Below are 15,337 nucleotides of genomic sequence, written 5' to 3' on the forward strand. Positions count from 1 at the left end.
CGCCTTGCAGATCCCGTAACCCCCCTCTCAGTAAAGTTGGCCTAGATCTATTGCCGCTTAATAACCCTCTAAAAAGCCCTTTTCCCTTACCTTGATTTCCAGCCATTTACTACAATTTTCATATTTTAAATTAAGACGACATTTAATTTAATAAACACTTAGAATCATATAAATTACAAACAAGTAACAACAAAAATAATTCACAATTACAAACAAATAAACAATTATTATATTCATAAATATTTAAACAACTAAAATTTAATAAATTAATTACACAAAATAAATTCATTCCAAATTAAAAAAAAAAAAATTAATTCAAAATTCTGATTCGAAATAAAAAAATAAAATAAAATTTCCAGTCGCACAAAAAGTTCTACTACACCTAGGTACAGTCGCACTTTTTGTGCGACTGGGGTTTGAAATTTTTTTTTTAAATAAAATTTTTCTCATATTTAAATTAAAAACTACTTCTTACAATAACATTATCATAATACTATCTATTACAACATTTATTAAATAACAATAACTAAGAAAATAAATTAATTAAACACAACAAACTCATTTGAAATTTAAAAAAATAAAAAAAATATCAAATGTTCATCCCAGTCGTACAAAAAGTGCGACTCCACCTAGGTGCAGTCGTACTTTTTGTGCGATTGATATGTACGACTGCGAAGAATTAAATTTTTTTTTTCTTTTTCTCAAATCTAAATTAAAAACTACTTCTTAACATAACATAATCATAATACATTCTATTACAACATTTACTAAATAACATTAACTAAGAAAATAAATTAATTAAACACAACAAACTCATCGAAATTTAAAAAAAAAAAAAAATATATGTTCATCACAGTCGCACAAAAAGTGCGACTGTACCTAGGTACAGTCGCACTTTTTGTGCGACTGTGAAGAACATAAATTTTTTGTTTTTTCTTCGAATGAATTAAAATAAAAATTACCTCGAATTTTTTTGACGACTTCGATTTCAAAGCTTTAGCTCCGATTACTTTTATGTGAAGAATTTGAATTTATAAAAGTGATGAGAGTGTTATTGAGTGAATTTGAAGTGTTTTTATAGAGATTTTAAGGTTAGTAGCATTTTCGTAATTTTTTAAATTTCAGGGGCAAATTCGTAATTTCATTCGAGGGGTGGCGATAAAATGAAAAAGGTGGCGACAAATAAGAATCGGGTTATTTTATTTAGAGTCTTAGGAACAGACTAGTGAAACCGGTGAACGCGCCAGACCGGGTATATCGGTAGGGCTGAACACGGTTTGGTCTAAACCGTAAACCAAACCGTAATTTAAATATTTGGTCTGGTCTACGGTCTAAATGGTCTGGTCCAGTTTTTTTTTTTTAAACGTTTTATGGTCCGGTCCCGGTTTTAAAATGTTTAAACCAAACCGGACCGGAAAACCATAATAAAATCAAATTTTAGGAGATTAGGGCAACTACTCGTGAAAACCTGCTGGCTGCCTCATCTCCATTTCCCAACTCGTGACATTCTCCTCTCTGATTCCTTCGTCGCCTCCTCTCTAATTCCTCGCCTCCTTCGAGGCTTCAACTCTTCGAGCTTTCTTCAATTAATCGGTCAATTAATTTGGTATTGATTTTGTTTCTATTATACTTTCTTTCTCTCATTTGATACTTTCGAACTTAGATAATGTTTATTTGTGCATTTTCGTTTTTGTTTGATGGAATTCTTTGTTAGAATTATGAATGATAGAAATTAAATTTTTCAGATGATGATAGATTTGTTTTTACTTTTTAGGGTTTAGTCTGAATGTTTGATTATGCTTATGGGTTTTGAATTTCTTCTGGGTTTCATCTTGATGGGTTGAATTGCTTGTGAAAATATGCAAAACAATGGATGCTGAGGGAATGATCAATGTTTAGGATTGTACCTACGATTAGTTCGTATTTTCTGGGCTTTTGTGTGTTGCAATTGTTCATGCCTGTGAAGTGATTGAAAAGTTTGTAATCAAATTGTGTCTATAAGAGATGGATAGATAGAATCCAGCTCCTATATATTAGTGCTTTTGCGTTTTGGTTTGGTGGAGTTGGATTTACAATTGTTAGACATGGTAAAACGCTTCATCTCCCTCGCCTATCTTCCCCTGTTAACCTCATATACCCAATTCTGCCCTAAAGTTGCCGTTTCACACCCTCTCTACTAAATTCTTCATCATTTTTCACTTAGCTATTCATAATCTCCCAAATCTTTCAATTCCAGGTAATTTTTTTTAAGATTATTATTTTCATTTTTTTTAATTTTCGTTTTATTTGAATATTTGAGTGAATAGTATTGTTTTTGATTTTTGTTTTCATCATTATTTTCGTTTTCTTTGAATAGTATTGTAATTGTGTTTTGAGTAAATACTATTGTTTTTGATTTATAATTGTAAGTTTTCTTTGAATAATATCTTCTATCTTCTGTTTTCTTAGAATATTTGAGTGAATAGCTAGTATTGTTTTTTGATTTTGATTTTCATCATTATTTTCATTTTCTTTGAATATTTGAGTGGATAATATTGTAATTGTGTATTTGAGTGAATAGTATTGTTTTTGATTTTGACTGTAAGTTTTCGTTCAGCTAATTGTTTTAGTATCTTCATTGCTTATTTATTATGTTTTCGTGACTCCAATGGAGTATCTTGTGAGTACTTAACTATTGAAAATTTATGATGTTTCGGATTTGATGATGTATGTTGTTTACAGATTGTCGTTTATCTTAGATTCTCACTCAATTAAAAAAATAAAAAAAAAAAACCGTAGACCAGACCAGACCAGACCAGACCGTTCTAGAACGGTCTGGTCTCTTAACTGGTCTGAAAAATTTCCAGACCGGAATTTCTGGTCTGGTCTGATTTTTCTGTCAAACCAGACCAGACCGGACCGTGTGCAGCCCTATATATCGGTAAGTGTAACCCAAAGCTAAGAGTAACTTGGAATTTTGCGTAGTTATTATCTTCTCTACAGTCTCCATATTAAATATATCTTCCTTCCCCCAACTCGTTTGTCCTGCTACTCTCCATAGTCCTTTTTCCATTGGTATTCTCTTTTCATTCTCTTCCACCCATTAATAACTGAAAACCTTTCACTTTTAATTAAATATTTGTTACATTTCCAATTGTTTAGGTGCTTGATTTTAATTTTTGTTCATACGCATCATTCTTGTTTTAATGTTTAATGGCTAGATGATTAGCTTTTTATTTATATATTTTTTTGGGATATAGGAGGTTCTTACTACTAAAGATGGGACCTTTAACGCTTGCAATAAATGGCAAGAACTCTTCAATGGAACAATCAGGTACATTTTTTTGGGTTTAATTGTATAATGTCAATGTTATTATAAATTCTTCAGTTACTGCTTTTAATTGATTGTTGTTCCTATAATTTTTATTATTTTAAATGTTCTTAGGGTTTGAGGCTTACAGTTTGATAACATTGATGCAAACGACTGATTTCTTTTTAGATTTTTACTATTTATGTGAGGAGATTGACAATGTCGGATGTCAATGAGGAATTTATCGATTGTTAAGTAAAGAAATATTCATGCCAAGAGATTAGTTGACATTTAATTGCTTGTATTATACTCATGCTACGCCCAAAGCTTAGTTTTTTTGTTGAATTAACACTCTAATGTGCAACAAGCATAATGGCCAATGGGATAACTCAAATAGGAAAATGCCCTTGGGTTTACGGTGTAACACAGCCCGGTGATGCCTAGAGTTGAGAGAATTCCAGTAGTGTTGCTTTGCTTAGTGCTAGGTCAAAAATTAAAATGAGGGTAATGTTATACGGCCTAATCTCACAGTAATGCGTCCATGGTTTAGATTTATAATATAATTGTAGAATTCAATAGCTTGTGCATAATGCGCATAGTTTCTTATGTGGGTCTATCATACCTTCTCATACTTGGGTGTGACAAAGGATTATGCATTTTTTATTAGTAGTAGTATGATCTTGACCTCAAGATGGTTGAATTTCGACTTGAGTATAGACGTAGCACAAATTTGACTAATAGATATGCATATAGTAGGGTTTGAGTTTCGTCTTAACCATTTCATGAGAAGGGCATAATCAATGATCATTTCTATTTGATACTTGCATTTTGTAGACATGTCAGTGCAAAAAGTGCAGCATCAACTGATGCCAAGGAGAGCATCCTTTGCGTCAGTTAGCGTGGAAGAAGAAAAGCCCTTTGATTTTCTCCGTACACTATTAGGTATGCACTTTGAGTACATTTTAATGTTCTTGGACTGATAACAAGGAAAATTTAGCTTGCTTATAAGAAATTTCCAAGGAACTTGAACTGTATGTATGTGTTCAAGTGTTGGTTTAATATGTATGTTTGATTTTTGTAATGTTATGTTATGTAAGAAACCATTTCCCCAGTATTACACTTATTACAGCTTGCTGTACTGACTTGTTCATTAGAAGAACGAGTGAGATAACTGATACTTACAGACTGTCATTTTCACGCTGGTTGATCTGTTTTCATGTTCTTCTGTAAAATTTGATTATATTCTTTCTAGTGGTTTCAGTTTGCTACGCTTTTGCGCCTCTAGGAAATGTGTATTTTGTACTTCCCTGGTTTGATGGTATTGCAAATAGAGTGTTTAGAAAGTTCTGTCTTTACTTTGCATCAACCAACTCTCGGAGACTATCTTAACCGTTTCTCTGTCAATGTTGAGTTGTCTAAATACCAGAAAAGATGTATACCTGATGAATTTGATTTGTTGCTTCTGTTTTAGTTGTGCTGTGTTATGGGAGTTTGACTCCACTCTTAATTTCTGTTCTTGTAGATGGTATCATTTCCGGAGGTACGGCTGGTGTCGTTGTGGAGACTGCTTTATATCCAATTGATACAATAAAAACTCGATTGCAGGCAGGTCAATGGAGCACGACTTATGATTTTCATTTGGTTCTTTGTTTAAATTGTTAGATTGCCTTTTTGGTTCATTTTAAAAACCTTAATGATTTTTAATTCTTGTTTTTAATTATTTTATGAAATAAATCGGAACAGTTGTATTACTGTTTCTTTTTTGTGTCTATAAATTTGAAAAGGATTTGAAATTTATGATAGGCAGCACGTGGTGGAGGGCAAATTGTCTTGAAAGGGCTTTACTCTGGATTGGCTGGAAATCTTGCTGGAGTCCTTCCGTATGAATCAATTTATGCTTTACCAGTTAAAGATTAATTATGAATGACTGCTATGTGAAATGTATTATAATGCAGTTTGGGTAAGAATTCTTTTTAGTGTAAATATCATATTACTGCTTATGAAGTGATAATTATGCATTTCATTTCCATCCTATGAGATTTTTCATTTTATAACCACGGATTTTGAGGATAACTATGACCCTCGATTAGTAGACTTTTCGTAACACACATTTATAAAAACAGTACCATTAGACTCATCTTTAAATGTGTTTTCAGTAACATTAAATAAATTTATCAATATGAAGGAGCATTTAGCATGAAGATTGGTTTGGCACATTATAAAAAGGATGGCTTGATGTGGAAGTAATACATATGGACTGTCTTAGTTATGGATACCTGTGGTCGGGTACTTCAGATAATGATTCAATTTTCCTGTTTTTTGATGTTGATCTCTCTATAAAGATAGGAAAAAAAATTTATTCTCATAACCCATTTATGATCTTAAAGTGGTCTATGTTTCTTTTTCGTCACAGAGCTTCCGCAGCATTTTTGGGAGTTTATGAACCAACAAAGCAAAAGTTATTGAGGCTTCTTCCTGAGAACCTAAGTGCAGTTGCACATTTGGTAAGGAAAAAATAACTTTATCTAAATCTATTTTTGTCTCTTTGAATAGGAAGTAATATCCCGTTTCCTTACCCATAGAGTTATGTTAACTACACCTTATTATTCTCCTTCAAACTTATTATTCCTGCCTAAACCTGTTCATTCCCGTTCAAAGTCAATTATTTAAATCATCGAGCCTTACTGATTCTGTTAAACCTGGTCAATCATGGTCAATCTGATCAATCCTGGTCATTCCTGAAAACTTATTTGCAAAGTCAAGAGAATTCATTCTAAATTGTTACATGTTTGGCCTCCATTGTCTTATTGTTCATCCATGTTTTTATCAAATCTTGTGCAGACCGCAGGTGCTGTTGGTGGAGTCGCTGCTTCTTTTATTCGTGTTCCTACAGAAGTAATAATTCTCTTTCTGTGAAAGCATTAGGTTCTTAATTCCTATTCTAGGATACGGCTAATGAAAATCTGTCACAGGTTGTCAAACAGAGAATGCAAACTGGGCAATTTGCCTCAGCTCCTGATGCTGTGCGATTAATTGTTGCAAAGGAGGGATTCAAAGGTCTTTATGCGGTATGTAATACTAAGCTTCCCTCTCCATTATATGGAGCTTTACCTTTCTTATCTGATCCAGCAGTTCTTACTTCTTTTAGCTTTTTTATTTTGGCAAAGTTTGATACAGTCTTATGTGCACATTTCAGGGATATCGATCATTTCTACTACGAGATTTGCCCTTTGATGCTATACAGTTCTGCCTCTATGAGCAACTTCGGATCGGTTACAAACTAGCAGTGAGTTTTTTTTGCATTTACGTAATGACTGTTTCTTTGGGTTTACAAGCAGCAAGTGATCTTTGAAAATTTAGTTAAACCCTAATTGGAGTAGGACTAAGATTGGGGTTAGAGGTTAGAGAAATTTGAAATTAAGTTTTTTAGAGGGAAAGGGGGGAATTCTTGTGGTTTTGAGATAGGGGATAGAGAGGGAGATGAGAGGGAAAGAAATCAGCGAAGAGAATGGAAGTTAGAAACATTGAGAAAAATTAGTCAATGATCTGATTTTTAGAGTTGGGTTTTGGGTTGTGTGTGGGCGTGTGAATTGTTCAAAGATTGAACCTTTAGTAGGTTTTGTTGGAGAGGGACGTCTGGTTGAGAACATTAAAGGAGTTTGGGTTTGTGAGATGGACTTGGGATTCGGAGATGACTTAAGGATCCAAGAGATAAAAAGATAGGAGTATAGAAGGTTATGGACGTTGGATGTGGGCTTTGTATTTAGGGATTGGCATATGACTGATGAAGAATAGAAGGGAATGGCGTGAGATTGGAGGGATGAGAGATGAATGGTGTTTGTAGTGAAGGGATATAACAGCAAAACTTAATCTTAAATAATCAATTCAAACTTAGATTCAAGGTTTCGAAGAACACATTTTAACTTGCTCAGGATATGAAGACCATGGACGACTTGTCACTCCTCAATCCTCTTAAGAGTTTCAAGCCAACAAGAACTACAGGCTCTCAAAGTTTTGATCATAATCCACTATGCTTTTCATTCTATCAGACTGAATATTTTTAATACATCAAGATTGGTTTTTCAACTGAAAAACAAAATGCTTTTTTTTTTTTTTAAATAACTAACAATTTGACTTAACCTATATAAAAAGGGAAAGAGAAACTTTTTAACTGACTATCTAGGCTAGACGTGAGTCACATGTTTAGATTTGGAGTTCTGGTCCAGTTGGACTTTTAGTCTAACTAAGATTCCTCAGTACAATAATCCGCATGAACTTTTAATTCTCTCGGAATTCTATCTCCAATGTATCTAGGAGCAATTATAGCTTTAAATGTTTCATCTCAAGATTGAAAGCAACAAATTGCCTGTTGTCTCTCAATTCAGATATCAAAATCTCAATTTTTGAATTTGGGCGCCAATCATGAAAATTGCAACATTTACTAATGTCCACCTTGGGCTTAGCTTGACTAACTCGGACTGATATTGGACTCACTAATAGTACAAGACACTTTCCAAAATAGAAAGTTTTAACTTTTACTTCTAATAGACTTTCCCTAAGTAGCCTATCTTGAGGGAAAGAGAGGGATGGGGTGAGCTAAGAGAGAGTGCTTGTGTTTTCCCTCAAAGATTTTCCAGCTGTAAAAGGATTGGTTTATTATAAAGGATGTTAAAATGATTATTTCCATATTCTCCTTTCTGTATTTTTAATAATAATGAATTGTTTTGTTTCATGTATCATGTATGGCATGACCTTTCACATTGAGCCTACCCCACGTATTGGGATAAGATTAAGGCTTCAGCGTTTTTGTTTATAATAATAAGAAAAACGAATCATTATCACTCTTCTTTTACCCTCAAATATTCTTATCCAAACAAATAATTGTCAACTGTTAGCATAAAGAAAAAAATCGAGGAATTTGGGCTTGGTAATTAAGGATACAAGGGATATATCATATATGGACAAGCCTTATGCATGTTAATGACAAAGTAAACATATGTCCATCTCATCATGGGCTCATAACTTCATACTCTTCAATGTCCAATTATTATCTCTTGGTTTGCATTATTATTGTGCTTTTCCTCTGCTCGTAAAGTAATTGTATATTGCACTATCATAAAAATATTGAAAATCTCAACATCTTAGTATAAAATCTCAAAGTGCTCCAGTATACTATCATCCTCAGCGTCATCATCAACATCATACCTAGTATATCCTGCTCATAGTAGCTATGGTGTCTAGTCGTCTACTATTATGAAGTGTGGATCAATAACTTTTGATAGTTAATGACTTATAGAACTTGATAAGAAAACTATAAGGGTTTTCATTCTGCCAAGAATATTCTACGTGGGGGACATAAAAATCTCATGGTCCTATACATCTGTACTTCTATCGTCATAATATTCATGCTATCAAAATGATGATGGGATTATCGCTTTGTTGTTTTTCTACAATTATAGTAGCGACTTTTCTTATATCCTTATTCTTTTTCCTGATTGGGAATTGGAAAACATGTACTAATATCAGAAAAATCGGTAACGTGGGATGTAGCCCAATTTTGTGACCCCAGAACCTCCAAGAACACCAGAGAAACACAACCCAAGTCGCTCAGTGTGTCGTCTTGGTTTAGCAGATTTATAAGTAATATTGTTGAAAGATTTTTTGGCCTGCGTTGACAGATTAAAGGACAGAGAAGGAAAATATAGGTGATAAGCTTAAAAATTTAAATTTTGCTTAAGACTAAAAATTAAAATTCCATGATATATTCCCTACCCAATCGTTTCCACTTTTCAAGTCACTCTTGGTTGTATTTCACTTATAATCAAATCGTTCCATTAGGATTTCATGGATTGTACACTTGTATTTCGTTATCCTTTTGTTTGTGAAATAAATATAACATCAAATATTTTTTCAATGATGCTCTCGAGTCTCTGGTTTTTACAGGCCAAAAGAGAACTAAATGATCCTGAGAACGCAGTCATAGGTGCTTTTGCAGGTAATGAATAAATTCTCTGGTTTTGCTTATCTAGTGACATTAGGACGCATTATTTTTTGACTTGCACCCTAGCTTTGTTCTCGCATGCAGTATGCTTTTTACGGTCCGTTTCGTAGGTGGTAATAAACGGTGGTAATGAGAATGAAAAATTAGTGTAATTTTAGTTGAAAATCTCTTGGCTACCTTTATGGCTATGCTTGTCCAATTTCAATCATCTCATTTTCTTCATAAAATTCATTCCAATTTATTACCATTAGGAGATGTGGTATTAGGTGGTAACGAAAATTTGTAAAAAAAAAAAACTTTATTGTGATCAAAGTTTCATTACTATGGGAATGATATGGAACTTTTGATGAAACTTTACACTATAAATCATTTCCATTACCACCATTTAGTACCACTAACCAAACGGGCCGTTAAACTAATGACAAATGAGAGTGTCAGTGTGCAAGTATAGTATATTTCCGATCTCAACTATAAGTTTATCCAACTAAGACGTAGAAGTTAGCTTTTTGTAATACGTATATCTACTACTGACTCATTGAAATGATCCCTTTGGCACATAGATGGGTACAAATTTTTTTGTCATCTTCATTTCATACGCATATTTCGGATCTCATCTATCAATTCTTTTAGGTGCATTAACTGGTGCTATTACAACCCCTCTCGATGTCATTAAGACAAGGCTAATGATCCAGGTATCTTCAGTGAGATACTTGTTATTCCTTATCTCGTTTATACTTTGTGCAACTTGTCTAATTCTCCCATTCTTGTTTTGCGTTGTTTGTTTCTTGTGCGTTCTCTCTCAGGGATCTGCAAACCAGTATAAAGGGATTGTCAATTGTGTCAAGACTATTGTTAGGGAAGAGGGACCCCCTGCCCTATTAAAGGTAAGGATGCTGCAAATACTGCACTTAGTAGATTTAAGATGATTATTCGCTATATCAGTATTTTGCTTCTTAACATATCTTTCAATTTGGCATCATCATCCTCATCATATTTACCCAATGTCCCGCTCGGAAGCTGGGTCTGGGTGAGGGGAGGTGACGGACAATTCATACCCATACTCCCTTCACAGAGAGTACTAGAGGAAAGCGATCGGTTTTACTGTTTGGGATGAGATTATGTAGAATGAGAAGAAACAACGTAAAATGTTAAATTTAAACTCTTATCTAGGAACTTTTCATAATGAAGCTGTAAAGATGCTTTCTAGAGAATTTTCACTTGAGTTCACAAGCCTATATTACCTGAACATGGTACATGTACACCCCCTTTTCCACTTGATCCTTTTCTAGGAAGTGAATTGGAGTAGGAAGTTGGAATTGTCTTGCCTTTCCTCTTTTTTGATATGAAAGGGGCTCTTATCTTTCGGAATAATTCTACAGTGGTTGGGTTTTATAGCCAGCCACTAATAAGTTTAACACAAATTTTTGTATGAGACGGTCTCACTGTGAGATGCGCCCCATACTTGGGTTATATTGCCCAATAATAGAAACTTTTAGCATAATAAACCTGTTTATGGACTCGTCTCACAATGAGAGGTCTTATACAAGAGGAGCTGTAAATTTAATGAAATACTAATTTATCCAACTTTCATTTTAGAATTTGAGATTATTGTCGGTTACTTGGAAATATTTGTTCTATTTGTAAGTTGTAGGTTTCTCTATCTTTGAAGACTTTTTTCTTGAGCCGAGGGACTCTTTGACCGCATACTCATTTATGGGTATGAGCTGCCGTCTTTCTTCCCTCCCCAGACCCTGACCATAGTTTTCTATGAGCAGAATACACTGAGTATGATGATGATGATGACGACTTAGAAATATTTGTAGCGAAAACACTCATTTTTCTTTCTGTTCCCTTCCCTTCCCTTCTAAACAAATAAAGTGTACTCTTCTTTCTTACCCCTCCCCTTCCTTTCCTTCCTTTCTTTTCTCTCCTAATTTGTAATCCAAACACAATGTAGACTATACTCATAAGTCTTGATCCATATACAATGTTTTCGTATGTTCGTCTGAATTACATTTTGGTATATTGCTTATGCTTAAAAATGGTTTAAAATAAACAGGGTATTGGACCAAGAGTTTTGTGGATTGGTATTGGTGGTTCTATATTCTTTGGTGTTCTTGAGAGCACTAAGCGCTTTCTTTCTGAGTCTCGATTAAAGCCTTCTCATTCTCCAGATAACAAACAGGATTAATCTCTTCTATTCTACTTTTGGATTATCAACGGTATCCATTTTTGGAGTTAAGCTTTTCACTTTTTTTAAAAATTTTTTGCTAGTTAGTTAAAAATAATGCCATTTTTTAATTATTACGCTTGTATATGTATGATGTACACTAAGATCTCGTTTGGTTGACACAATTGAAATTTGTATTTTCTTTTTTTAATTTACTAGAATTATTTTTTTTATTTGGTTTAAACATGAATTTATAATTGATACGTGGATTTAGAGTTATCGACACTTTCATTTGTAATTAAATTGCTTCATTTTGTGGGAATTTGTTTGCCCTTTCAAGGCAATTTTTGATTCCTAAGCTTATCCGAAAACTGTCAATTAAATAACTATGTAAAAATGCAATTTCTAGAAATAGAAATTCCAAGAGAATTAGGAGGCAACCAAACAATTCTAGTACTAACTACTTAATTTGGGAATCACACATTTTTGTGAGGCGCAGTTTTTTTGAGAGATCATCTCTAATTCGGCTGGCCTATTATATATTTTTTAAAATATTGTAAGTAGGCATTTAAGATATTGAAAGTAGGCGTTAAAGATATAGTAAGTAAGCATTAAGGATAATGTAAAAAGGCATTAAGAATACGATAAGTAGATATTAATCTTTAATGGGTTGGGCTTGAAATATGTCTGTTAAGAGACCGGTTGTTTAGGAATATAGAAAATAAATGAAAAAAACTTGTTGTTTTACTAATATGGATATTGTTAGATTTAATATATTACAACGTACTATAACAACTAGAAGTACATATTTTCTTAATGTGAAATCGAAAATAAATGAAGTTGAAAAATGTAGAAGTACATTACAATTGTTCTAAAGAGTTGTATTATATGGAGTTAAGTAGGCGGCTTGATGAGTTCAATGCTTCCATAATAATAATAATAATAATAATAATAATAATAATAATAATAATAATTAAAGAGATCCATTATAAGTACTAAATTGTAAGGCTTAATTCCCACCACTAATAAAAAAAATGAATACCTAGAAAAACACTCAAATGTTTCTAAAAAAAATCACCCAATAGGGGGAAATTTTTGGATTTTATCATAGTGGCCCCACCACTAATAAAATTATATACATTCATTTTTCTATTTTTGACCCAAAATTTCAGAATTATATTAAAATATATCAACATTCATAAAAAAAATCTCTATAAATAAACATCTATTTTTTTTATTTTTTTTTAACACACTTTATAAATTCTCTTTTTTCTGTAATTTCGTAAAGTTAGTATTTAAGTGGTTTAATGTTTATATTATTAGTTTAGTCTGATTATTTTTAATTTTTTTGTGGTATTAGTATTTTGCCTTAATAATATTTTATAAATTATTTTTTTGTCTTAATAATATTTTAGAATAGAAAGACAAAATGAGGTGAGATAAATAATAATATAGGAGAAAGTGGTAAGGAAATTTTTTTTTTACTCATGAATGAAAAAAACTTGGATAGCAAAATTTTCTAAAAAAATAATGTGAATAAAGGAAAATATACAGAAAGATTGGTGATTAAATTTTTTTTTTACGCCATGTGTTGAGCATTCTACGCCAAATACTAATTCTCAAGCTGCTGCCCCTGCTGGTCCGAACGAATCAGTTACATAACATAGCAAAAGGGATCTTTCTGTTATAAAAAATTTGTTAGCTTTGTAAACGTCATCAACAATTTGTTAATTAGTTTTGTCATGGTATCACTTATCTAACTTATTTATTTGTTTAAATTATTAATGTCATTTTACCTTAATAACCTTTGACTTTTCGGATTGACTTTGACTTTCCGGATTGACTTTGACTTTCGGTCAATGGGCCTTTTGCCTGAATTCCCTCCTTCCTTGAGAGGCCCAGAGGTTAATTACCTCCAAATACCTTAACCTCCCTCCAGCAAAATAACCTCCTGTTTGACCTAACTCTCCCCTTTCCGTCAAATGCTTGGTTATCCTTCTTCCATGGGTAACAACTGCCCATGGCTCCCATGATCTTCAACTTCCCCTCTCTGATGTAACTTCCTCTTTCACCATTATAAATAGGGACAACCATTAGAGAGGAAGGAGGCAGCTAAAAAAAAATTCTCTTAAGTATCCTTACTTATTCTCTACTTCATTAGCCTACCAAAACTCCAGTAACATCATCCCCCGCATCTTCTTGCATTCGGTTCATAATCATCTACTCCATATTCTCATATCCACGTTCTAACTTGAGCGTCGGAGGGGTTTTCCGGGAGATCACCTCCGGACAAGGCTAACGTGTTGTTTTGCAGGAATTCAAGTCACTTCCTTCCACGAGTCGCTGCTCTTGATAACGCTTCTGCTACCGGTATTTCAAGTGTTTCCCACTTCCTCGTTTCATATCCGAAACAAGTTTACATTTCAAAAAACTTGTACCAAATATATTTTTGCACATTTTAATATGTTTGTCGGATTGTTTATATCTAAGGTTATACATAATTAAAATTTATGAAAATTTGATATTATAAAAATATGCGACAAAACGTATAGAACGAAATCTCACATAACTATGTTTATGTCTTGTATAATAGCCGAAATTTATAAATTATCATAACATAATGCATAGTTCAAAAAATTCATTTAGTTCAAATAATATAGAATGGAGGAAGTATAAACTTTGTTTAGTTAGTCTATAAATAGGGCGTACTGTACTTTTCTACATTGGCATTCAATTTTTACAGAAATAAAAATACATAGCCATGCGTATATATTCATGGCTGCTTAAAACTTCGAGATTTCCATCATTTTAAGTTTTAACAACATGCAACATATTACGTATACTCTTTTTGTTTCTTTTAATTTGCACCTAGAGCAACTAAGTGAAAAGAAAAATTAGTTGGAGAACGAATGAAAGAAGAAAATAAAAAAGTGGTTAAAATTAAGAGAGTATAAATTTGTGAATAATATTAAAACAATGAGAGTAGCACCGATGTCAAAAAAGAAAAAGATGCAAAATATTGAAACAAAGTAAAATAAAAAATTATGCAAAATGAGAGAACTGAAGGAATATCCACTCAATAGCCAATTTAAAAGAAAAAGATGCAAAATATTGAAACAAAGTAAAATAAAAAATTATGCAAAATGAGATAACCGAAGGAATATCCGCTCAATAGCCAATTTAAAAATTTGTTAAGTGGAGTGAAATTACAATTGTTAGAAAATTACTGAGACCATTTTACATCTTCTTACATTAGTAAATTTGATATTTATTTAATTCAAAATATTAATTTTTAAAATTTATATGGGGTCAAATAACCCATTATTCACTACTTGTTACTTATAAGTTATAACCCACTACTGACTCAGTAGATGATGCTATTGTTGTGTGCTTGTGTGTGCCTTAATAAATTCATTTAATTCTAAATTTAGTTTTCTGTACTATATAAAGAATAATTTGAAATTGACAAATTTTAATTAAAATAAATTCAAGGCCGAATGTACAATAAGTCAATACTATTAGCCGATAGCATTTGTTTTATGTACAAACCTATGTTTATTGATGCTCTTTCTGTTTCATTTTAAATGTCTAATTTACTTTTTGCACGTTTGCCTATGCACTAATTCAATACTTAATAGCGATTATTGTGTATAATTGATAATTATAAAAACTAGATATCAATAAACTTGTATTGAGACGAATAAAACAAGATCTTATTTGACTATGTTTTAATGCATGAATAAAATACAAATTTAAAATGATTAATAAATGATAACCTAAAAGCAATTGAAACATTTGAAAAAAAAACTATAAAGTTAGATGGCTCACTTGGAAGAGATTTTAATGTTTGACACTAGTCACTTGAGTTTAATCCCCA

At 32.4% G+C, this 15,337-nt stretch overlaps 1 protein-coding gene across 1 annotated transcript; it reads left to right on the top strand.

Moving 5' to 3' along the window:
* The first annotated feature begins 1,462 nt into the window (after nucleotides 1-1,462).
* Nucleotides 1,463-11,777, top strand: LOC130807836 (S-adenosylmethionine carrier 1, chloroplastic/mitochondrial). The gene is made up of 13 exons (XM_057673184.1): nucleotides 1,463-1,606; nucleotides 3,240-3,313; nucleotides 4,124-4,231; nucleotides 4,812-4,898; nucleotides 5,097-5,169; nucleotides 5,703-5,793; nucleotides 6,131-6,184; nucleotides 6,262-6,357; nucleotides 6,486-6,575; nucleotides 9,233-9,284; nucleotides 9,921-9,982; nucleotides 10,094-10,174; nucleotides 11,350-11,777. Exons 2-13 carry the CDS (start codon nucleotides 3,259-3,261, stop codon nucleotides 11,479-11,481), a joined length of 981 nt encoding a protein of 326 aa, XP_057529167.1. The 5' UTR covers nucleotides 1,463-1,606; nucleotides 3,240-3,258; the 3' UTR covers nucleotides 11,482-11,777.
* The last annotated feature ends 3,560 nt before the right edge of the window (nucleotides 11,778-15,337 follow it).

This window comes from Amaranthus tricolor, chromosome 3 (genome assembly GCF_026212465.1).
Source record: "Amaranthus tricolor cultivar Red isolate AtriRed21 chromosome 3, ASM2621246v1, whole genome shotgun sequence".
NCBI classification, from domain to species: domain Eukaryota; kingdom Viridiplantae; phylum Streptophyta; class Magnoliopsida; order Caryophyllales; family Amaranthaceae; genus Amaranthus; species Amaranthus tricolor.

What these genes read in the sequence shown, in the direction of transcription:
- LOC130807836 (XM_057673184.1), top strand. Translation starts at nt 3,259, where the DNA reads ATGGGACCTTTAACGCTTGCAATAAATGGCAAGAACTCTTCAATGGAA. An exon ending in AAAAACTCGATTGCAGGCAG is followed by an intron (nt 4,899 to 5,096) that starts GTCAATGGAGCA and finishes TATGATAGGCAG; the next exon opens with CACGTGGTGGAGGGCAAATT. An exon ending in GGATCGGTTACAAACTAGCA is followed by an intron (nt 6,576 to 9,232) that starts GTGAGTTTTTTT and finishes TGGTTTTTACAG; the next exon opens with GCCAAAAGAGAACTAAATGA.